Source organism: Nannospalax galili, unplaced genomic scaffold (assembly GCF_000622305.1).
Source record: "Nannospalax galili isolate Female #2095 unplaced genomic scaffold, S.galili_v1.0 scaffold448, whole genome shotgun sequence".
NCBI classification, from domain to species: Eukaryota; Metazoa; Chordata; class Mammalia; order Rodentia; family Spalacidae; genus Nannospalax; species Nannospalax galili.
In genome coordinates, this window is record NW_008359324.1 from 2131058 (window position 1) to 2157877 (window position 26820).

Below are 26820 nucleotides of genomic sequence, written 5' to 3' on the forward strand. Positions count from 1 at the left end.
TTATGATGGATGGAACTAGAAACTGTTATACTAAGTGAAGTAACACAGACTCTGAAAAAAAATTGACATATGTTCTCCCTCATATGTGGATCCTTGAACCAGACTCTGATAAATAAGTATGCAACCAGACATAATTACAGGAACCAGGATAATGGAAAGGAAACAGGGAGGTAAAAGATAACCTGAAACAGAAGAACAGTAGGAAACAGGCCTTAATAAGGGAGATATGTTTTTAATTTCTTTAAAGCAGTTTGTTGTCTGAATTTACCAGAGCTTTAACAAGCTCTCATCAACCACAGTACATCTCACTTTCCTCTAATTTTTACCACTGTTGATAAATCTTCTATATGCTTCCTTGTCCAGGTTTGGGGATATAAATTTCCAATATAACTGGGTAAACACCAAGGGTCATAATTATTGAATGACATGGTATGAGAATGTTTAGTTTTGTAAAGTACTAACAAAACATCTTTAAAATGGATTTTACTATTTTGTATTTTCAGTAACAGTGAAGAACAGTTCATTTCCCCCCTTTTTCACTACCTTTGCTCTTAGCACTATTTGGATACTGGTTATTCTAACAGTGATATAATGATACCATGCTGTTCTTTAGCTTTAATTTACTTGATGATGTAATGCTTATATACCTCTTTTGAAGAGTGAGATCCATAGTTTGCATAATCCTTTGGTTCTTTGTTTTTTCATAATGCCCTTAAAATACATTTATCAAACTCCATTTAATTTTATTAATTCACCAGAACTCAATGGTACGTTGTTTCACAGTATATATTTAGCATATAGCAAATGAGATGAGTCATATTTTGGAAAAAATAGTAATAGAGTAATATGTCACATGAACTTAATCTTCAGGAAACACATCCAGTTAGGAATCTTAAAAAAGTTATAATGTAAAAGCAAAATGTTTATTTGAGCAATTACAATATTTTGTGATATTAATGGATTCCAAAGAACATATATAGAGATAGGGGAACAGATGATAGATAGGTGATAGATAGATAGATAGATAGATATAGATATAGATATAGATATAGATATCTTATACCTTTAGCACACTATGCAAAATGGTGCTCTTTTTAATAAAAAAATAGTATTCATAGATTTCAAAGTGACATGATTACTATTACAATTAGTATAAAATATGACATGATTCTAGCTCATAATTGGTATTCTGTGTTGAAAATGTTATTAACTGATCAATTGATTTTCAATATGAAATTGTCCTTTCATTTCATCATTCTTCTTCAGGAATTTATTCTATTCCTATCATTTTAAGAACTTTCAAAACATGCGTCCAAGAGATACAAGGAGTGACGAGCAGAGCACCACTTATATCCTGATGCTCTCTAACTGAAGTTCAAAATGAGTCCGTGCATTATTTGATGAACAACACAGCATTGTGCTGTGGCTACGAGTGGTAAATTCAGCATTTCCAAGAAATGTATCAAGATGATCATATATGATTATTACATATAGGTCAGACAAAGATATATACATTTATAAGCTGAGCATTTAATATGCTGAAAGTAAAATTATAAGCATCCATGACTACCTTTTTAAGTAATAAAAGTTACCTGCATGCATTTAACACATACTGTGTGCTTATTTTGTGTCAAGAATAATACAATAAAGAAAACAAAAAAAAAACCAGAGATAAAGTCATTGTCATCACAGAATTTGATGTTTCTTGGAGTGACAGCAATTAATCAAATAATCACAGAATATATTTATTTTTCACAAATTGAGACAAGTTTTACAGAAGGGGAAAAACAAAGCCATTGCGATATGTAAAATCATCATTGACTGGATAATACATCAACATGGATAAATAGTGATATAAAATTTAATTGAAATTTAAGCACAACATTTGAATTAACTTTTCTTTAAAAGGAACACTATGATCTCAGGGGTCATAAAATTATTTTCTCACTAAGAAAATATTCTTCATTTCCATCCCTGTTATAAGATTTCATCAGGGAAAGAATGACAAAAGAGAAGTTTCTAAAACTACATAAAATATGTTATGGTTTTAGGCTACCAGGTACTCATATCAGTATAGGAGAATCATTTATATACTTAAGTATAAATCTTGAAGGTTCTGGCAGATACCTTCAGACCATTTTTTTTTTTCTGCTTGCAGGGATTTTAATTATTAAAACACTGACCAAGTAAAACCATCGTTGTTAAAATAAGTTTGAAACTTTATAAAAACATTCAAAACTATAGCTTTCTCTAAGCAGCAACACTAGAAGTGTTGAAGAATATTTATAGACTCTTGAACTAAATCAATGAGAACATGAGAAGATGTTCAGTTTGGAAAATCCAACTTGTGCCTGTTGCCAAGCTTGACAACCTGAATTACATCCTCAGGATACACCTGGTTAAAGGAGAGAACCAACTATCATATGTTGGCTTCTCACCTCCCCATACTTGCCAGGGCATACTTCCCTCTCTCAACACTTGAACAAAAAAAAAAAAAAAAAACTAAAAAAAAATATGCTATTTTTTAAAATGAAGTAAATAACGTACAGTTGCTTACAACTCTCAGGCTCTGGTTGTGAGCTAACATTTAAAGGAATGCACATTTAGGGAATATATGTCTTTTCAATATTTTTTAGGCTAATGTCTTTCATAAAAGAGGAATGACTGAAACAAAATTAAAGTTCTTAGAGAAGTTCCTAGAATGTTTGATTATTAAAATATGGTATAATTATATACCTTACAGGAGCTGGTGGTGGCTCAGTGGTTAAGAGCACTGGTTGCTCTTGCAAAAGACCCATGTTAAAATCCCAGCATCCACACAGCAGTTAGAAACTGTCTGTAACTCCAGCTCCAAGGGATCCAAGACCCTCTTCTGTACTCCTCGGGCATTGCATGACACGGGTGCACTTACATATATGCAAGAATAACACTCATATACATAAAATAAAAATAAATAAAAAAATACCTTACATATCTACCAATATGTATAGACTAGAATATTTCGTTGATTGCACAGTATTTTGAGTAATGGCAATCTAGAGGAAATTTAATATCAATAATGTAAAATTATCTTTCTCTGGGCTGGAAAGGTGGCTCAGCAGTTTAGAATACTGCTCTTCCAGTAGATCCAGTTTTGATTCCCAGCACCCACATGTGCCTAACAACCATCATAACTCCAATTTGAGGGGATTCATTTCCTCCTTCAGGCCTCTGCAGGCAGTGCACAATATGGGTGCATTTACATCCATGCAAGCAAAACACTCATGCACATAAAATTGAAATAAATAAATAATCTAAAAATATATCTTTCTAGATCTAAAAAGAGCAACCTGTACCTGGATGTTACATAATTTTAGATTATGTTCAACATGAACATAATTATAATATATGAACAAATAAAAATATAAAACAAAGGAAACTGGTTCTTTGGGAAATGGCTAGAGACTACTTGTCGTGAAAATGAGAAAGATCCAACATTCTCCCCTTGGACATTTAAGAAAATGTTGAAAGTGTTTGAGTCATACAAGAGAAAACAAGAACTATGGTATTTATTATCTTTCTTAAACTTGTTTAGTTGATCTTGGCATACATACGTACATATATACTCCTATAATGCTTATAAGTTTTGTTACCCAAAATAGTATTTTTCAGAGACTTGAAGTTAGGCATGGAGACCTGGTGGGAATGAAGTATACATGGCATGAGAGTTGATGAAGTACACGGAACAACAAATGGAATGGAACTAGGTGAATGTAGTGGAATGACACCCAGATTCAAAGGGAGGGAGAATGGTGCACAAGCAGAAGGATCTGACAAGGCGTAGCATGTTTCTGACAGAGGGAATAGGTACACTAATATTAGTAATTCTTTCTATATGAGTCCATGAATTACAGCAAGTAATAACTAATTTTTAATATAATGATTTTATTAATTCTTTGAGAATGTCAATGTATTTTTAATATATTCATCCCCAATTTTCCTCACAACTACTCATAGATAAGTCCACCTCCTTATTTTCCGCAACTTTGTGTCCTCTGTGAGTCTGTGAATGTATCAGTCAAGTCATTTGCAAAATACACTGTTTTGTTCCTTTCCTATCTGAACTCTTGTTCTTAACAGTTTCCACCCACTCTCCTATAATGATCCTGAGCACTATGAGGAGATTTAGAATGTTCCATTTGTGGCTGACCATCCATTTGTGACTAAATTAGAAGACAAATTTACCATGCCACATTAATGAATTTTCTTTGATCAACAGCACTTGGAAAAATGAAACATACAAGTGCATTTCCCCAAGCAAAAGGTGCAAGCAAAAATTCAGTTCTGGAAATACTGTTATTTTGAGTTTTATAAAGGAGATATTATGGAAAGGAAAAATGGCTGAATTTCTTACCTTTTTAATGAGTCAAAGCATATAGATTTTTGATTTAAAAGTAAAGAAACATAGCCAGGTGTGTTGACCTGTGCCTTGTAATCCTATCAACTTCAGAGACTGAGGTAGGAGAGTTGTGGGTTTGAGGCCAGCCTGGGCTACATGATGAAAATAAAGAAATATTTAGTAGTACCAATGGGAGATTCCCAGTATGTTAGAAAATATGATTTTAGCAATTTGTCATAAATTATATTGGCTATTAGAAACAATGTTACGTAGTCATGAAAAAAGTCTACTTACCCATTGGTAAGCCTCTGTCAGCATTAAAAGTCAGATAAGGAAAATTTATCTCCTAATTCCTATAATTCACTGAAATAAGATAAGGAAAAATGTTCGTTAACAAAATTGTATTTATATAGTGAAATTAAGGGCATTATTAGAGCAATTAAATCAATGGTAGTGTATATCAAACTTACACTTTAGAATAAAATATGTATGCTACATTATGAAAGTATTGAACAAGCCAGGCACATTGGATAGTAAGAAGGTAGAGAAAGAGGCAGGGAAGAAGGGAAGAGAAGATAGAAGGAGTGAGATGGAAAAAACAGGAAAAGGAAGAAAATGGAAGATAAGGGAGGACAAGAAACAAATGGAAAGAAGACTGAAAGAGAGACAAAAGTTGAGGGACTAGAAAAGCAGGGAAAGAGAATGGGGGGAAAGAGGGGAAGGAGGAAGGAAGGAGGAAGGAAGGGAGGGAGGGAGGAGGAAGGAGGAAGGAAGGAGGAAGGGAGGAGGGAAGGAGGAAGGAAGAAGGAAGGAGGAAGGAAGGAGGAAGGATGAAGGAAGGAGGAAGGAAGGAGGGAGAGAGGAAGGAGGAAGGGAAGGAGGAATGAAGGAGGAAGGAGGGAAGGAGGTAGGAAGGAAGGAGGAAGGAAGCAGGAGGAAGGAAGGAGGAAGGAAGGGGGAAGGAAGGAAGGAGGAAGGAAGGAGGAAGGGGGAAGGAAGGAGGAAGGAAGGAAGAAGGAAGGAAGGAAGGAAAGATGATGGAAGGAGGAAGGGAGGAATGAAGGAAGGAGGAAGGAAAGAAGGAGGGAGGAAGGAGGAAGGATGGAGGAAGGAAGGAAGGAAGGGGGAAGGAGGAAGGAAGGAAGGAGGAAAGAGGAAGGAAGAGGAAGGAGGAAGGAAGGAGGAAGGAAGGAAGGAGGAAGGAAGGGGAAGGAAAGAAGAGGAAGGAGGGAAGGGGGAAGGAAGGAGGAAGGACAGAGGAAGGGAGGAAGGAGGAAGGGAGAAGGAAGGAAGAAGGAAGGAGGGAGGAAGGAGGGAGGAAGGAGGAAGGACAGAGGAAGGGAGGAAGGAGGAAGGAAGAAGGAAGGAGGGAGGAAGGAGGGAGGAAGGAAGGGAGGGAAGAAGAAAGGAAAGAATAATTTCAAATTAATAAACCCACAGGTTAGCTCAAAATTTATAATTTGTTATCATAGTCTAAACTCCTAAGAAGCTTAATATATGTATTTGGAGATATTCTAGTGAAATTATAATTTTACATAAAATTATTTCATAAAAAATTAACATTGAAGAATTTTTAGGAAACATTTTATTAATGAAGAAATTCTAAATCAGAGGCTTTTCTATGTGCATCCATATATTGTCATAGACTGTCACTTTGAATTGTCTCCCATCCAGTGCTAAGAAGACCCAGCCCTTCTTAGCTTCTTAGATCAGATGATATCAGGTACACTTAGAATGGTATGGCCACAATTGAAATGGTCTCTATACTCCTTTGAGAGCTCATTTTAGGTTTCAGATCTTAAGTATCTGACAAATCAAACTGTTCTCACAGAGTCAGCATATATCTATGTCTGATTGTTTTCCTTCTCCTGTCCTCCTCTTGTCTTGTCTCCCTCTCTCTCCCTCCCTTCCTTCTTTGCAAGCAGGATAAAAGGAATATTTTACTCACTTGCAAAGAGAAAATTTAAAAAATGCAGCAGTACACTTTCAGTATGTTGAATATCCTTAAATAACTAAAGGAAATCTTATTGATACAAAAGCGTAACTCACCTCCAAGGGGATAACCATTTATTCTGGAAACACAGATTCAGGTTCCCCCAAATTCCATGTTCCTGCGTGGTAACAGTTTCATGAAATTTTTATAGTAACAGAACAAAGAAGAGATATGTCTTTCATCAAGATACTTGTCAAATTCACTGGTAGAAAATGTAAGGACAGCAAAGGAGAAATTTCAGCTACAGGATGATGGCATTCTTAGCCTTTTGATTGGTGGGAACTGTTTCTTTTAAGTTAGTACATTCTATTAGTCACAAGATGTTAATTCAGAAACAGAGGTGGGCAAAGAGTGACTATTTTGGGGGCTAAAGATGTCCCCATATAATTTGTGAATAGGCTCTGGATCTGCAACATTCCAAACTCTGCACAGTTATTGAAGTGTTAATCACTGGTCACAAGTTGGTCAGCCTTGCAGGAAGTTCAGCTCAAGATGCAGGATATTCTAGGAACTTTCATGAATGTCTCAAAAGAGAAAGAATAGAAAAAAGAAAAAAAGAAACCCTAACGATCAAAGATTGCATAATGAAGAAGAAAGAACTAGATTCAACTTCAAGAAGTATTTGACGTCATTGAAAAAGTATCTGACTTATTTGCCTATATCTAAGTATAGAATTTGAGATGAATTAATTAATATGATCTCACAAACTACAAAAATATGTAATCACTCTTTGTTAAATTTCTGATAGAATTTGATAAAACTGGAACTAAAAGACATCTTGTGACTTTCAACATTAGTGCTTCTCAGATATTTGTGCGCATCTTGCTTCAACTCTTTTTGTCATTAACTTGTACATTTGAGGTCTGGCTTTTAGATGCAAGAGACATTAAATATTGGACACATTTATAATTTGCTCTGTTATATTCAAATAAAACTTTCTCTTTCATGACTTTCTTCACTTACTGTATAAGTTTGGGAAACACCATGTTCTCCCACAGCTTTTCTGTTTTATCAGTGTAGAATTATTTCTAGACATGAACCAAATACTTTGTACTCTAACCATTTTCGTTAGTGACTTACTGTTTTATTTATTCCCCAATACTTCGTCTTTTGGGTTGAGACATTTTCTTTCTTCCAAATATGATTTCTTTTTTATGCCTTATAATCTAGGAAGACATCATTCTGTACAAAGAAGACACACTAACAACAAATGTAAGAAACCCACTTGCTTTTGTTTCCTATAACATTTTTGATGTCTGTTTTTGAGCACTGTTTTCTCTACTTAAAGCAGATCGATACTCTGAAGAATGTATATAAATCTTTGCTCTTCACTCACCATGCTTGATCTTTAAGTATGAAATTCTCTTTTCTTTGAAATCCTTAATAGACCCTTTCCTTTCGCAGGTTCTCCGTATCGAGACAAAATCACCATAGCGATTCTTCAGCTGCAGGAGGAAGGCAAGCTGCACATGATGAAGGAGAAGTGGTGGCGGGGCAACGGCTGCCCGGAGGAGGAGAGCAAAGAAGCCAGTGCTCTGGGGGTTCAGAATATTGGAGGCATCTTCATCGTCCTGGCAGCAGGCTTGGTGCTCTCAGTTTTTGTGGCAGTGGGAGAGTTTTTATACAAATCCAAAAAAAACGCGCAGCTGGAAAAGGTAAATGTCACATTTCTGCAATTTAAAACACTTTTTTTTCTTATGATTAAGCGCAAATGAATTGTTTCTGATCTTTCTGATAATTAGAAATGCTTAGAGCTATGGCTGTCAGTTATCAAGTCAGTTATCATTCTATAACTAAAGTATTTTGTGATACATATATTTCTCAAAAATCTCATGGTCATCATCATAATTTTTGTTTCATGGTAACATATTTAATTGTAGTCAGTTTCAGGACAAATGGCCATCTCTTTCTTACAAAGAACTGAACAAGCAAATAACAAAGGTTTCAAAATGTTTAATAATTCCAAGCTAGAGAGTAAGTGAAATTTTTACTTAATACAATTATTCTCATTAACTTTCAATAAAAAGTCTTAGCTTGCATTATGGAAACTATTATCAATTTTCTACATTAACAAATATATTATGTTTAGCCACTGTATATTTTTCCTAATGAGTGATATAATTTCTCTCTTGAAAGTCTTTATAATATATACATAATCTCAAAAGTGCTGATACAATTTTTCTTTGTATACTAATACAGTCACTTGCATAAATGCTTTTGTAATCTATCTCAAAAAGTTTGTGAATGCTTATATACTATATTTCTAGTTCTACAATTTCCTCATTTCTATAAATATTAGGAAGAAAATAAAAAATCATTCAGATACTGCATGTCATCTTTTGTGTGTAAATTTGTAAGTCTAGATATGAAATAACTTACATTTTATAGTCTTTAAATGCTTTATTTAATTTGTTTGTATTATAAGCATTTTTAAAAGTCAACAATTTTATATTTTAGTCAGTACCAGTATAAGAGTAAGGTTCTACTCTCTTAATACTGAAGACGTTTATGGAATTTTATTGTTAAAAATACAGTGAAGAAGTATTGGAAAAAAAATCATACAGTAAAACAAGTAAAATGCAGTCTACTAACATTCTTTGAAATACTTATACCAAAAACCATTTTTAAAAAATGTAGTTGACATGTCAGGCATCATTGGCTCATGTCTTTAATCCCAGCACTCAGGAGACAAAGGCAGGCAGGCAAATCTCTGTAAAACCGAGGTCAACTTGGTCTACAGAATCTATGTAATGAGTTACAAGCCGGCTGAGTCTACAGGAAGACTGTCTCAAAACAAACAAACATATATTCATATATATATATATATGTTTGACAAATATGATTCTTTTGCTTTAATGATTTATTTTATAATTATGACCCATTCTGGAATCAGAAATTTGATACATGCTGTTTAAATTTTTACTTGATTATTGTACTTCACATGTTTGTAGCTATTTTTTATAGATTCTGAAAACCCCATTCCACCTAACATAAGCAAGTATAAATTTTGAAAAATTCAGACATTCACATAATTTACTTCCCCACAACATTAAGAATGACTACTTCTGGTAAAAAGGCTCTGCTTATGTAACTGTTATAAAAGTTCACCTTTTCTATTGTGATCCTTTCTGTGGTGTCAGAATGAATTTTGAAAGTAAATTCAATGGGCTAATAAAAGAAGAACAATCATTAATTCATCAATTGACATTTTAAATAATGTGTAAATAATTGTGATATTTGGTTACTTTAACACTTAGATAAACCCAAAACTTATGAAAGGATATTGTTTTTTTTTTAAGTGAGAATGTCAACTCATCCATATGTAATGATTCTAAGTTTATCTTAATATTAAAATAAAACAAACAAATTGAATGTTGACACTATGTGGTTTTCTATTATTGTATATAGGTGTATTCTTCATTTTATTTACCTAAGTTTGTGTTCCTAATACTATTTTAAAGAAAAATGATTCTTTTGAAATAAATACAAAGGGTATGGTTATTGAATTTTGATAAAAAGTACTTGATTGTTATTATCTCTAAGTGATTTAGTTGAATTTTTCAGGCATCAACCTCAGCTGTCTGTGGCCTTCACATGGCTTTCTAAGGTTCATAAAATGAATTAATGTATATTTTTATACTCAGACAGGTTGACAATATGCTAGGGGAAGTAACTCTGCTGATAATAAATGAACATTTTAAACACACAGGTCAATGCTTTATCAGTCTCCACATAACTTCCATAATGAAACTGAATTTCTCTAACCCTGCACAAAAGGTAATTTAGTACCTAGCCATGTCCACTGCTGCAGTTTCCTGTTAGCCTCTCTTTTCATTACACTTTTCTTTTGAAAACATCAAACAACTCTCTGTTTCTCAGGGTCATACTTTTCATTTTGACTTGAGTGAATCTTGTCATTTTTTTCTATCTTTAAAATTTCACCAGCCATTTTAGGTTAAGCCTTGGCGGCTTGTCAGACACTACATAATTTATTATAATAGAGCAAAAGGTATTTCTCTGTAATATGTGTGACTATGCAGAAATTCACCCTTTATTTACTTTTATCATACATTTTTCAGATCTTCAGCTTAGATTTCATTAACTTTGCATCAAAGTAAACACAAATTTTCTAGTAAATTTGTATTAAAAAACATACCTACAATGAATTGTTCTACATATTGAATATAAACAAGAAGCTATTAGTCACAACCCAGTCCCAAATGCTACCTTTTCAGTCTTTACTTCATATCCCTCTTCTTCATACAACCTACCGTATTTTAGTATTTTTAAGAAAAAGAGCAAATGAGGGACTGGAGAGAAGGCTGAGTGCTTAAGAACACTGATCGTTCTTGCAGAAGACCCAAGTTCGAATCCCAGCACCCACATGGCAGCTAACAACTGTCTGTAACTCCAGTTCCAGGGATCCAACAGTCTCTTCTGTCCTCGCGGGCATTGCGCTACACGGGTGCACTTACCTACATGCAGGCAGTACACACATACACATAAAATAAAAATAAAATAAAATGAGAACTTAGTTAAAAAAGAGCAAATGAAATTTACTTTTATATCTAAATGAGTAATCATAAACAAGATATAGAAAGTCAACTGAAATATGAATTTTGTAAATAAAACATGAATAGGTGACACATTTCTGTATCAAGTATGATCCTTGAGGATGATAAAATAATAATAGCATATTCATTTAAAGACAGAAATAAAGTGTCATTGAGGCACATCTTCTACATGTAAACAAAAATCTCTTGAAAACTGCATCTTTTCTATGTTGCTAATTTATAGTCAAGTACAATAATGTATAATTTCAAAATTATAGAAAGGTCCAGGCATGGTGGCACATCTTTTATCCTCAGTACTTGGAAGTCAGAGACAGGCAGGTCTCTGTGAGTTGAAAATCAGCCAGGCTACAGTGAGACCCTGTCATAGAAAAAAAATAAAAATAAGCTATAAAATGAAAGATGATGAAGCTTGAGTTTGTGGACCTTACATTTTTAAAAATATTTTCTTTATTATTTTTACTTTATGTGTATGAGTGTATTGCCTTCATGTATGTGAGTGCACCCATGTCATGCAATGCCAAGGAGGTCAGAAAAGGGCTTCGATTCCCCTGGAACTGGAGTTAAGGACGGTTCGTAGCTGCCATGTGGGTGCTGGGAATCAAACTCAGGTACTCTGTAAGAACAGTCAGTGCTCTTAACCACTGAGCCATCTCTCCAGCCCCAGTGGACCTTACATTTAAAAAAAAACAAAACAATGAATTGCTTTCTTTTCAGAGAACTATCAAATGGTATAGAGCAAAATTCAAATAACAGGTTTAATTTTGATGCAGATATCAATACATTAAGGATACAATGTATTTCATTTATTCAAACTTTTGATATAAACACATCTTTCTTTTTCTTTTCTGTCGTTCCATTATACAATTTGACCATTTGGCATAATACCAAAAAGGGTTTATTTGGTATTTATCTAAATAATCAAATCTAGATTATTTATCTAAATCAGTAATTAATCTGTATGTTCATTTTATAATTAGCTTTCTACTTAATTTTATAATTAGCTTTGTGTCTTTCTTTTTACTTGACTTTATATTATTTAAGATTCTAGTGAATCCTGAATTTGACTAATTAGTCAATGAAACTTTGGCCTGTTTCACACAATGACCCCTGTGTGTTAGAGCCATGACCCGTCTCTTACAGTGGTCCTTATAGCCGAAGCAAGTTGTCAAACACAGAAATTTGTTATATTAGGTATGAAAACATATTTACAATAGTTTCAATTTTTATAAAATTATTTAAAATGTAGTTGCTCATTAATTCATGCATAAAATTATTTCTTAACTATTTGAATATGCCTTTCCTTATAGGTATTTTTCTGTCTTTGTTTTTCAGCAAGAAAAATATCATATTGTTTGGATATTTGTTCCTTGTTTTATACACAAGAATATTTTATTTAAATGAAAATGAATTTTCCTGTAAACATTGTTTTTATTGTGAAGTTTGTATATAAATAATTGAGTTTACTTGTGGCAATGCTGCATTAATGAAAAACTTCACTCCTGGAGTAGTTTAATCAAGAGTGTGCTTGGTCTTGATCTGAGGTGTTCTGATTTCTTTCTGAACTGTTCTCTCAGAGCTCTGTCTTCTTTCTTCTATTCATACCAAAGGGCTCCTCACATATTTATTGAACAGCATATCAAGCATGGTATGACAAAGGTATGAAAAATCTTTGATAATAGTTTTACAATGAAGAAACTGTTTTCCGACTTTACTGACTCAAAAGAGCTCAGAAAACCTCAGACACATATTATCAACATTTGTCCCCATGTTGCTGGAAACATCTTGGGAGGGGTGTTGTTTGGAATGTCATTGTTGTTTTCGGTGTAATTACTGTCACAACTCATCCACACAATCAGGGGACACAACTGAGTCAGAAATAGGGAACATAGTACAAGATTAAAGCTACATATTTAGTTTACTTGTTAACGTTAATATCAGGATTCCAAATCATTGAACTGGTTGCGTTTTCGTTAGGAGTACATAGCTCTAAATATTCTCAAAACATATGATTAACATTGTTTATAATGTTCTGTAAAAATGATATTTGTAAAGGCTTGACAAGAAAAATATAATGCCAAAAATTTACACTATAATTAATTAAGCATAAACACAGTGAAAATGTCTGAAAATTAAAAAAATATAAGTTGATGTTCAGATTGTAATTGTGAGGTACATGTCCTACCCTGAACATACACGTGTTACAGTTTTTCACCGGGAGGGTTGAAGTACACAGCATCACAGCACCGCCATGCGCCTGCTTTTAGGTGTAGCCCATTTAAGTCATTACTGTTAAAGAACACCGGTGCATCTTAACAAAGAAGTCTCTGAGTGACGTATCTTTCAGGAACTCAAATCAAAACTGTGTGAGTACTGCAATGATTTTTGTTTATATTTTAATTATAATTACAGAAGATAACTTTAAATCCAAGGAGTAGATGCGCAAGTAAATTAAATTGTTTAGTATCGTTTAATTTTTCAGGACTAGGGATCTTGAGTTTCAAAAGGAAAGCACATTGTCAAGTTGGATGAACTGCATTTCATAGAAACTGGGAAATGGAAACTTGTTCTCACATCCCTTTATATAAATTGCTTTCAGAACTTAGAAGTATTCATTTTAACAGAAGTAATGGTTCTTAAAATAATTCATATTTTAGATAAAGTGTTATAATGCAAACAGTGTTATAAATTATCCATAAAATTTTTATTCAAATATTTACATTTTCCCAGTGATAGATACTGATATACTACAAAATACCTGTACTTTTAATTAAGGTACACTTGATGCAAACAGTTTAACTTCAATTAAATTTTAGAAAGTTAAAGGTTATAGAATGATTTTCAGTGGAAGATTTTTTAGCTGTAAATGTATGGTTCTTTAGAACTTCAGCTAAACTTGTAAATAAAATGTAGATGAAAGGTCCATTTGATATTGTTTGTATGTCACTAAGAGTAGGGTGTCATTCTACATTTCTAATCCATAGGGACTAATGGATGACTTTTACAAATGTCTTTGTCTTTAAATATCAATTACATGAAACAAGATGCCTGCTTCATGTTCCACATCCATCTTTTAAATCAGTGAACACACTTCCAAGTCATTCATGGATGATAACTCATCTTTTTTTTTTTTTATCAATTCAGGTGATATTTTAAAGCTAAGGCTGTACTTGACAATAATGACTCTGTTAGTTTTATAAGTGACTTCGAAGTTTTTAAATAATGTACCTTTTTTAGGGTACAAAACTACCCCAAGTGTCTTGAAAATACTCTTGGTAGGTAAGAATGACGTGTGCCTCATTGGTCAGTTAGGCTTTCCAAGGTCAGAGATGCCAATTGAATGCTGTTTAATTTAGCTCATACTATTGAAAACTGATTTCGACTATTTAACTGTTTCTTGATTGTTTTCTCCTTGGAGTTGCTATTGAGAACATGTTGATTACAACTTTGAATTAGATAAACAGACTGAGATCTTTGATCATAACTGCTATCTAATTATTTCACATACCAATTAGTATGGATTAGTTTGGGAACTTAAAAAATGTAGGTGTATAACTCAGTTTAGTATAACTAGGTTTAAAACTGCTTAGGCTTTCTTAAAGAAATGAAGAAATAGAAATGAACCTATATTCAAAGTGTTTTAAGAGATAAGATATGAGACCCTGTCATTTCTGATAACATTATGCAGATAAAGATCCTCATGCTAAGTGTGAAGAAGTGTCCTGTGGTCTTACATATAGAAGCTAAATCCTCGATCATATAGGGGCTGAGAATAGACCTGCAATTGCCAGAAGCTGGGAGAATGCGGTAAGGGAGAGGTGTAGGCAGGTTGATCAATAGTATTGAGGTACACTTAGGTAATAGTAAGCAGTTCTGGTGTCTTATTACATAGTAGGATGAATATTGATACCAAATTAGTATGAACAATTTACTATTAAAACAATATTTTAATAAAAAACTATAATTAATAAAAATCCATATCTTTATATAACTGGCATACAAAAGTAAGCTGTCATTTTAATATCAGTGATATTTATGAAGCTGATATATCACCTTAGTCAGAGAGCTCTTCTAAAACTGTGCACGAATTGTATGGTGTCATGACTATCACTCCTGTACTGACTAACATGGTTGTGAGACCTATTTATTGATTTTTCTACTTTAGATAAGGGGCATATAAAAATGTGTAATGATGATTAACTTTTCTCAGTCCCATCGTATTATCAAAATGTAATATGGAAATACTGGGTGAATTTTTCTTTAAGTCAAACTTCTGAGAATACTTTAATATTTGGTAATGTTTATTGTTGTGAAATAATATAAGATAGAGAATAAGGCTTTGTTTTTTAATGCCCCGAGAAAGGGGCATTTATGTGTGTTTGTGTGTGTGTATGCGTGTGTGTGAGAGAGAGAGAGGGAGGGGAGAGAGAGAGAGAGAGAGAGAGAGAGAGAGAGAGCCCATTTCCAATCATTAGCTATTATAGGTGAGCATGAGTAAGCTGTGTTGTCTGGGGATGGGGAATGTGGGGGGGTGCACATCCATACCTTCCCAGGAGCTCCTTCTGTAACAGCGTAAGGACTGTGGGCTTTTTTCCTGCACTTTTACAGAAAATTCAATACGTTAATTTATAATCCAGTATGGAGGGATTACAATTTACTAAGAATAGAATCTAGGGAAAATGCTCAACTAGGAATGTACTAAAAAATGATGTAGGCTAGTATCACAAAGCATTCATAGAATGGAAGTTCTAAAAAGGTTCCTGTCTCTGCTCTGAAACAAGTTATATGTAAACCTTAGAGCCATAATTTAACTTTTTAATTTTAATTTCTTTTTCTCTAAAATTATAGCAAATAAGTATTACTCTCTCTAAAATTCCATATGAAAATTTTCTTTTGACTGTTGAAAGTCTTTCTCAAATGTTCTCACTTTTTCAAAATCATAGCTGTAGCAAAACTGAACATTTAAAGTAAAGTTGCTGTAAGTTTTGAACATGTTTTAACCATTTGTTTATGACCTTTCATGGCTTGACTGTTACCGTCATCTTGCCTTAGATCAATTTATACTTATGGCATATAAGGTATTAGGTATTTGATATCTTTTTAAAGGCTGCCAATTACAGATAGATAAGTCAAAAGGAAAAGTTTATTTTGTTACACTAAATGACATGTATTTTAATATACAATATTTCTGTAAATATTATATATAATGTATATATGTTTTATTTCATTTTAGTTATTTCATCCAGTTATTATTTAATGTTGTATTTTCTGCAATTGATCCTGACAACTTTTGATTTGCCTCCGCTGTATATGACTCACAGTACTTGAGTAAATGAAGTACTGAATTATCTGGAAAGTGTGAATGGATGAATATCCTGTCTATAGTTAGTTAGCAAATACCGTAAGTGAAAAACGCAAACAATGTTTGATTAATGCATACAAGTACAAATTAGAATACTTAGCTTCAGAATCTGACAGAAGACATTTAAAAATATTTCCATAAAGACTCAAATACTTGGTACACAAAAATGGTTGTAAATTTTTCTGAATGGAAACTGGAATATTTAGTTAAATTTTTATACTAAAATTTTAATGAGAAATAGAAATCCACTAACTACCAAAGGTGTCTACACAAATTCTCTTTAGCTATAAAGGGGCAATAACTGTGAAGAACAGAATTTTGACAGACTGCACCTTAACTCAGGATAAAAGTAATATCACAGTGATCGACCAACTAAACCTTTGGACCTGACAGGAGACCAGAGAAGAACAGATAGTCTGCTCATTTGTGTATTTCAGCTTACTTTGCCCTGCACTTTGATCCGTCAAATTTCTCATGGTGTGATAATAACACTTAATCAGAATGTGACTATATCTGGAAACTGGGTATTTAAAGATTATATTTAAAATAAAGGTATTTGGGGTGATTCTTAAACCAATATGACTGATATCTTTGTAACCAGCAAGAAAACAGCATAGAACTGGGGAAAGGGGTAAGAAGGTCCAGTCTTAACTGAGGACCTATCAGCAACTGATCACTACTGGGTGAGGGAGAGTTGGCATTCCTTAAGGGGGTGATACTGGGTAGGTTGACATGGTTCCAATGGATGATCTCACACCCAGGCACATTTCAAGAAAAAGTTGTCTTGAAATATCTTCACATATATGACAGAATGAACAAAATCCAGTTTGAGTATTTAGAGGAGTGGAAAGGGAAGAGGCAGTTCATATGACCAAGATATATTGTAAGAAATGCACAAAAATTCAATGTTTTTAAATTTGTTTTTATTGAATTTCTTGTGTATTTTGTACAGAACATCTCAAACTATCTTAATCATCTTAACACCACTGTCCCCACTGGCACGCTCTCATTGCCCTTCCACGGGGGCCCATACACTCCATCGTCCCTGTTAAGGCCCACTGTGTTGTCAGTATCGCCAGCAGTTCCCCAGTGCAAGTCTAAGGAATAGGACAGCTTCAGCAAGTCACATAATTATACTTTGATAGCAACACATATTTTATGATTATTTCTTGTTCAGGTGGCAGGTAAATTTATTGAACATATGATTAATAAGCTTAAATTTGAAAAATATCAAGCCAATTACTTTTGGTCAGTTGCTGGTTTTTAACAAAAACGTTAAATATGGACCCCTGCTTACAGCTGGACTTCTTATATAAAGACAACTCTGTACTTCTTCAAATGATGTCACTTCATGAATCATGTAAATATCACCAATAAGTTAGAAATTTAAACTATTAAATAAATCTAATTCTATAAAACCCAATAATGATATTTTTAAAGTCATTTATATGCTATGTGTTTCGTTATACTTTAAATACATCATAGGGATTTTCAGAAAGAGCCATGTAAACATTGCCAATTATTTTCATACTCTAAAGATTTCAAGGCCTTATTTGTTTCAAGAGTAAGAGATGTGTACATAACATTTGCTTTATTCAATGTAGTGAATATTATGATGAGTTTGATTTATTTTAATGTAATTAATTATATATGCTAACAGCTCAAAGATTTAAATTTTCATTTTCAGGAATCTTCTATTTGGTTAGTGCCACCATACCATCCAGACACTGTTTAGTAAACTTTTGAAAATTGCTAAAAGAGTTTTTTAATAATGGTTAGTATCCTTGTGACTTTCTTTCCTTTTTGTAGTCTGTTATCTTAATGTGGAGAAACATTTTACCTTTGTTTCACTCTGAGAAACTTCCCTTGCTGAAGGATAGAGCATGTGTGCTTCTACTCCCAATCAGAAGGTGTTTTCTGTCCCTGGCTTCTTCTCCTCCTTTTTCTTTTTCACCCTTTCTCTCTCCCTCTCAGTCTGTTTCCCTCCTTCCTTTCTTTCCTTTTATTCTTCCTTCCTCCTCCTCTTTCTCAATGATGATCTAGGAAACTAATGTTAAGTGCAAATGAGCATTTTAAAGACATTTCAAAGTCAAGAAAATCAATGGTTATCTGAATTAGGAAATCAATGTGTCTCTCTTAAATGATTTGAAGTTAAAGATTTACTTAAATATCATAGTAAGATTTTGGCAGCACAGACTAAAAAGGGTTAGGACTCACACAAAATTCAGTGTGGTTTGGAGTGGCGTAACACAGGTCAAGATGGGGAATTTAGAATCCAGAATTGAGGTAGGGGAAGGGAGGTGGGAGAGATGCAGGGAAAGAAAGACATAAAATATTAAGAAATGAACAAAGATGATTAAAAAATCTTGTTTGTATTTTAAGGTTACAGAGTAGATTGGAAATTGTCTCTAAATGGGGAAAAAAGCTGTTGTCTCACAGTGAGTTCATTAGGAAGCAAAAATAAAACCATGCTTCAGCTAATTTTCCGCTGATGGTCCAAAAATGTACTTGCAAATTTCAGCTTATTTAGAGAGAAAATTTATCAAATTGATATTTTGATGTAACATATTCAAGACCATTTATGAAGTATAAGTTCTTTGACAAAACTTTGCACTTTCTCATACTTTGCAAAATAGATGAAGTATAATTCGGAAAATGAGTGGAATAAGTTTGTAATAGGTTTTTAATGTACAAATAGCATTTGCTAAAGATTACTTAAAATTATGAGATGAAAATAATTTTGTCTTTAATTCCAGTAGCTTCTAAAGTATACTTTAATATTGTAAATTTGATGCTATATATTACTTTATCTATTTTAATATGTATCAGTTTACAGTCTGAAGCAAGAACTAAATGCCAAATATAATCACATTAAAATAAAATGGAATCATTTCCTAGTGAATATTTTATATAATTTTCATGGAAAATCATCCATGTTTTTCCATGGACACAATCTTTGCAGTCTACTCTTTTAGTACAAAAAGTAATGTTTTCATTTTGTTTAGCTTTGAAATTTATGTAATCAAAAAGTTTGAAATTAAGATCACCAAAGGTGTTAAACATTGGTAAATAAAACTATCTTTCAAACAATTTAAATACATTTACAACTTATACCAATTTTAAATGTCAATGGAACAACTTGTAGCCTTTTATATTAACTAATTATGTATTATATTAATTAATTATTATATGAATATTAATTATTCTATTAAATGTTCCAACAGAGAGCCAAGACTATGTTGTTACCTCAAGACAATGTATTCCTCCCCCTTTTGGAGTTAGATTTTTCCATTTCTACCGTGTTGTCATCATCACCATCTTCATCATCATCATCATGTTGTTCATAAATACATCTAATAGAAGGTATTAAGCAATGAGAAACAGTGTGCCTATATATCAGCTGATAGTGCCATATAAATCCTGAAATAAAATGTCATGAATTTCAAAACTGTATAATTTAACACGTAATAAATAATGCCTGACAGTGATTCTGTAGTAGGTGGAGAATTCATGACTAGCATTTAATCGTCATCCATTTCATGTGCTTATAAATTAATATTTTCACCAATTCAAAAATCATTAAAGTGTTGGAGTTTTGCACTGCATTTTGTGGGGCTTCTAAAATGTGGAAAACAAGCTTTAAAGCAATTTCATTAAAAGCACTGTTAAAATTAAAATGCTACAGTAGCATGTAGCTATTGTTAACTTGGTTTTTTAAAGGGTGCTTATGTGTATAAGCAGTGAAAAATGAGATCTCTGTATTTTACAGTTCTGTGAAAAATTGTATGTAGAAAATCTAGAGGCCTGAGAGAAAAGTGTGACAGTGAGGGTGACACATGGAGGGAATAAAAGTAAACGGAATGGAATAGATAGTCAAGCCTGTGGAAAGGGCTCCCTAAATGAAGCTTGAGTTGTACCCTGAAGTAAGGGACAAAGTTGGGTTTACATTAAGATTGAAAGTACTCAGCAGAGTACAGGGCAAGAAGCTAAAGAGAACAGTGACGACAGTGTTTAAGTGGAGAGGGAAGTATGGAGAGAAGGGAAAGAATGAGGGAGGGAGGCAAGGGCACAGGCAAGGGCAAGGGATGAGCAAGAGAAATCATGATAGGAGAAAACAGGAGATACTGATTTGACCTGTTTCTTACAGAAGAAAATGATGCTAAATATTGATGTTAAAGACTTGGATTATCCTAGTAACTATTAACCTTCATCAATTCCACAGACCAGACACAGAATTAGGAAGACCACTATGAAGTCATGTAAAGAACCTATGAAAGTGAACACATGGCCATGGAGTAATAAAAGATGGTAGAGCTGTTTCAAAATCACAAAACCAGTCAGGAAGCTTGACTAGACTGCAGTACATAGGCAATTTCTTTCTAGGTTACTTTACTCTGACCCATTGTGCTCTAAATAATTTGTAATGCTGTTCTGAGTGTCACAAAGGTTATATATACATAATATTTTTAAAACATCAAGCACATGTGCTATGAATCTTTAGTCCTGTAATTTCTTGGAATCAGCCTAAGACAAAAAGCAACAAAGTAGCCACAGTTAACTAAAAAATATATCTCCATATGCATATATTATGATAAGGTTTATATCACCATGTTTCATACCACTTAGAGTGTGTGAATTTTTCATGTGTGTCCATGTTTGGTTGCTGTCTACAGTTTTGGGTCTTGTACAGGAGATCCTCACTTCAGTCTTAGTATAGCTGAGCCTCAACTGTAATACGCAGTTCGTTCATGGATTTGACTTATGTGTAACTAACACATATGTACCCCAATCAAGTGAGGAGAGAGTAAAATGAAGCTTTATTTTGCAAATCTGATTTTGTAATATGAACTTTCTGGAGCTGTACTTATGATCCCAGATAGATTTGTGGAAAATTTATTGTCAATAAGATGAGAATTTAGAAAAATCATAGACTCATCATTTTCTCATGGGTAAGTTATGTTCAGCTCTCAGTTAAGAAGACATTGATGAATTACAGATAACATTTGTGCAGGCATTTAACAGTACAGTTTGCCACTTCATGGTTGAATCATATTTGGTTCTAATCACTGTCAATGTATTATAGGTATAATAAGAAAATACATAATTAAGTAACAAATTATTTTCATGTTTTTATGTCTTTGAGAGTACTACTTTTGCTGTTTTGAGACATACAATGGAGATTTTTCTAGAGAAAATTTCCATATCTACTCCTGTGACCTGAAAAGTATATTTGTTCAAATTACATAGCTAACAATATTAAATATCTGGTGGCTATTGCTTGTTTGTTTAAACTTTAAGGTAAATTTCTATCTAAAGCTAATTAATATTAAAGATTAGCATCAAAATCCTTATTAAATATACTTAAATCATAAAAATCATGATTAGAGTGTTCACTAACAGAAAACATATTTCTAAACTAGCCCAATCGCAGGCATATTTTCATTATTATGTGAAATTTAACCTGTATTAAAATGTAGGATTTCTTTATAATCATTATCACAATATACTCTGAATTTTCAAGTCTGCCATGGTAGCAAGTCTGTTGAGGTTGATTACTAAGTCCCCTCTTACCTGTTTTGTAACACTCAGTGTCTCTGTGTCCTTCTATAGAGGTCCTTCTGTAGTGCCATGGTGGAAGAACTGAGGATGTCCCTGAAGTGCCAGCGACGGCTAAAACACAAGCCACAGGCCCCAGTAATTGTGAAAACTGAAGAAGTTATCAACATGCACACATTTAATGACAGACGGTTGCCAGGTAAAGAAACCATGGCATGAAGCTGGGAGCCCGATCACCCAAGCACAAACTGTCGTCTTTTTTTCCAAACAATTTAGCGAGAATGTTTCCTGTGGAAATATGCAACCTGTGCAAAATAAAATGAGTTACCTCATGCCGCTGTGTCTATGAACTAGAGACTCTGTGATCTAAGCAGTTACAGTAATCAGACTTGATTTACAAGCATCATGGATCAACCAAGTTACACTGTTTATCATGGGTTCCCTTCTTCTGAGTGAATGTTACATGCAAATTTTGTGGCTGGTTTCAAATGCAGTCCAATAAGAAATTACAGGTTCCTTCTGAAGCCCAATTATTGCCAGGAGATGGACTACCACTCTCCACAGGGTAACCAATAAAAATGTTGGTAAGAATAAACATATGTGGAATCAGAAAAACTGTGGTGTTACAGGAAACTATGTAGTCCTAATCACCCAGATCTAGAGGTGATGATGTTACTAGCCCCCAATACACAGTATAATCATTGTCTGAATGGACAATATGTGTTTATAGGACGTGAAAAATATAATGCAAAACACATCAGAATTCCATAGCAAGTGGAATGTAAAACAGATCACCATCAGTTATTTTTATGTCCCTTTTATTTTCTGATAGTCTGTGTCACAGATTGAGCTAGAAATGGCAGTTTTCAAGGCAGTAATGATTTTTCCTTAAATTTCCCAAGGGAAGAGATTTTACATGCAGCCTTATCAGATCTCAACCTATACCCCCAAAACCCTTTTCCTAACCTCATAACATAAATAAAAAAAGCTGGTTCAGTGATCCTGACTTAAAGGATGATGTTTTGAAGTCTTTGTCTTATGTTGTAAAACAGGGCTCAGTATTGGTGGTTATATGGAAGACTGAAGCTTTCATTCTGACGTTCTATGTCAATCGAAACTTATGTACCTGCCATAAACAAACTTGATGGAGCCTGGGCAGATATTGGTGATGAGAAAATGAGGGCTTGTCACCTACAGAAAACTATGTGAGAAAACTTTGAGGTGGACTGCATTTATCAATAGTCACAATGTGGTGGACTGAATTTATCAATAGTCACAATGTTAAATGAACAAAATTCTTGAGCAGTTTTTTTTTTCAAAAAAATGTTCAGGTTTATTTGTGGAAATGCAAGATTTCTATGAAAATAGTTTTTGTATGGAAATTTTTGTAATACTTTTTATCAACAAAATTAGAACATGTGTTCCTGTCAGGGGTGTGATGTCAAGCATGAATGGTAGTGCGTGTGCACCACCAACGTTTGGTGAAAACTATTTTTATCAAGAAAAAGGACTCATAGAAGAGAAATATTTTCAAGTTAGTTAATATAAAAGCTAGGTGCACTACCACCACTGCTTACCATGCCACACCCCTGGTTTCCACAAGGCAGATGACATACTGTAATGAACAATTGTGTGTAAAATGATAAAAGACACAGACCTATTGACAACATTGTGAAAACAGTTGAGTGCACACAGTTTGCTGTTTGAATCCAATGCACAAAATTTAAAAAAGAAAACCATTAAAATTATGTCCATTTTACTCTCAGCTTTGACTTTCATTTTTCTCTTGCATGTATAAAAAAAAAATGCAACATTTTATTTGCACAGGAAATACACATCATGAATTCCAAGGCCATCAAGTTTAGCCACTTCCCAACCTCCCGAAAAAGAAAGAACAGCTTGGAGAAGCTGCTACTCAAACTGAAAAAAAGTTAGACTGGAACACACACACACACACACACACACACACAAACACTCTTACACAGACACATAGAGGCTATTTTTAGACTGAGGGTAGTTAAAATGAGAAAAACCATAGTTCTAGAGAAGATGGTCATTGTCTTATCTCATCTTATTGGAAACTGACTGTATTCATTGTCCTGTGAGGTTGTAAAATGACCACAGATCACATCCAATTTTCCTTGCACATTGATGATTCAGCATAGTTTGTGGAAGGGAAGAGAGACAGGTTCAATAATAATACTTAGTAATAATTTTTTAGATGTTAACACATTAGTAGAAAGTTTAAGACATAAATTATAACCTATATTTTTATATTTTGAAAACCAAATCTGTAAGATTTTATTAACTTTATTGATTAATTAACTTTGACTAGTCAGGAAATTATAATCATTCTCTGACAGAAAATAATTGGGAAAAATTTCTATGAAATATTTATTGAAATTCTCAAATTTTGCATAATAAAATTAACAAAATTTAATTAAAAATTATTCATACAAGTGCTTTAAATTTTTCTGTGTCATGATTATTGTCGTATTCATTAATAATTTTATCTAAGATACAATTTTAGAGTGACATATATCATTGGTAAGAATTTCAGCATTGAACTGTCTAGTGGTAAACAAGCTCAAATAACATAAATGATACAAAACATTTAAAGTTTGAAAAATGTTTATTTTTTTGAAGCAGGGTCTCCCTGTAGCCTCAGCTGGCCAGGAACTTGCTTTGTAGACCAGACTGACCTTGATCTCACAGAGATTTCATCTGCCTCTGCCTTGCACATGTTGGGACTAAAGGTGTGCCTCGCCTGTTCCAAAAGATGTTAATTTTTAAAGTAAAAATGCTTCAGTCTTTAATACTGTAGGGAAATTCCACAAAAGTATAGAATCTGACATATATAGACGTTAGATATTCAATGAGAAACGGAGCCAAAAATGACCATTTAAAGTAATCCATTGTGGTGGTTGATTAAAAATGTCTCCCATAGGTTCCAAATTTTGTACATTTTGTCCCCAGTTGGTAGTGCTGTTTCAGGAGGTCTTTGAAGGTGTGGCCATGCTGGAGGAAGTGCCTCACTGGGTGCCAAGCTTAGAGATCTTGAGTCCTTCCTATGCTTCCTGTGCCTGCTTAAAGATGTGAGAGCTTAGCTGCTGCTCCAGCGACCACTGCCGCCATGCCTCCCCACCATGATGGACTTTTGCCCCTTTGGAACTGTAGCTAAATAAACTCTTCCTTCTATAAGTTCCCTTGGTTATGGTGTTTCTGTCACAGCAACATAAAGTTACTAATATACCCATTAAAAGAAAGATCTTACACTATGTATTTCTTAAATATTTTTAAAGAAATAATTTTAAGAGGACGGAGAGATGGACCAGCAGTTGAGTGCATTGACTTTTCTTGCAGAGAACGGGGTTCTATTCCCAGCACCCACATGGTAACCTAACAACTTTCTGTAACTCCAGTTCCAGGGGACTCTGAAGTCCTTTTCTGACCTCAGGAGGCATTGTATGAAAAGGGTACATTTAGACACATGTAGGCAATATACTCATACACCAAAAAAAAAAAAAAAAAGAAATATAAAATTTTCGGAAAAGAAATAATTTTTACAATTTTACCAACTTCAAATATGTGAATATTCTTAATTTTTGTATTGAAAAATTTTTAATTTTATTTAAAAGCACTTTATAATTTAAATTTATCATTATATTAAATAATCTTAAGCAATATTTAACTTCATCTTTAAGTAGTCAGAAATAATGACTTAGGGTTCCAGAAAAAAACTGATAATGATTTTATTGAAGCATTAAATAAATGAATTTTGAAATATGTAACAAAATTTCTTCATTTTAGCTTTATAGATAATATGGAATAGTTATAACATAATTTTGTTTAATCCAATTCCTGAAGCAAAAATCATGTGTAGCTACTCTGTTCAAATACAGTGGAGAGAGAATAGGACTTTTTTCTTATAGTAGAAAAGAATATTTTATTACTAATGTTTTCTTCTTATCAAATATGTTTTTCTAACTATGTGTATGAGAAGAATACATTTGCTGTTCAAATGAATATTGCTTCCATAGAAGCATTGCACTAAAATGGAACCCAACGGCTTTTCTGAAACAAGAAATATTTCTATTTTATTATCTATCAAATAATGCTAAATTTGGAAGCCACTGTGACATAGATTCTAAGGGTTTAGATATACTTCAAAACACTCCAATTTTGATTTTTTGAAACACAAGGAACATATGTCACAATGTAGATAAGGAATATATACTTAGCTAGCCACTGTGGAATGTAAGGTTATAAAAATTCTAATTAATGTGTTTCCTTATACTTTAGCTTTTTGCTAGTAGAGCACATCCCATAAAATACTGATTCCACCAGACAGAAACGAGTTATATAGCACCTACCTGTAATGGAGGCTGGGAATATAGACATTAGTTCAAGCAGTGATATGCTACTTAGACTGGAGACTGTTCTATAGCTACTATGAAGACCCTTCAATGATTAATTAAACCTCTGAAATATTAATGCTTTCTATTATATTGCTTAGCTCTTCCCTAACAGAAACTTGAATTTTCCCTTATGGCTGCTGTGAAACTTAACATGAGAGCAAATAACTTGACAATTCCTTTGCCCTTCTGAGTATCTTTCATTGACGTTTTACAAATATCTACCTTATACATTATTCTTGCTTCCAAGACATTCTTTTCCATTCTTTGACAACCTAGACACCGTGATGAGTTAACACTTGCCGAACCCATTAATGGACTATGTACTTATTAGTCTCTATTAAAAATTCCAGCATGGATTAAAGAGGGACTCCTAAGGTCCCACCCCAGCCATGGAGCTATTGTTGCTTTATGGCTGCTCTGGAAGGGAGAGTTCATTATCTTTGGGGATGTGGTCACTGGTACCATGCCTCAGTGAATAATGCCACAGTCAAACAAATATGGACTCAGTGTGTTATAAAATTTAAAATTAAAAAGAAGAAATA

General features: G+C 33.4%; 1 protein-coding gene across 5 annotated transcripts in view; it reads left to right on the plus strand.

Annotated features, from left to right (window-relative positions):
* The window catches only part of Grik2 (glutamate ionotropic receptor kainate type subunit 2), a 771644-nt gene extending 748025 nt beyond the window's left edge, over window positions 1-23619 (plus strand). For 3 of the 5 annotated variants that reach the window (XM_008822942.2, XM_008822943.2, XM_029558575.1), the window contains 2 exons: window positions 7776-8026; window positions 21915-23619. In XM_008822942.2, the coding sequence (XP_008821164.1) occupies window positions 7776-8026; window positions 21915-22079 (416 nt within the window). In that variant the 3' untranslated portion in view covers window positions 22080-23619. Of the gene's footprint in view, window positions 1-7775; window positions 8027-17991; window positions 18079-19528; window positions 19668-21914 lie in introns of all 5 variants that reach the window. The other 2 variants (XM_029558576.1, XM_029558574.1) reach the window with 2 other exon arrangements.
* Window positions 23620-26820: the final 3201 nt, after the last annotated feature.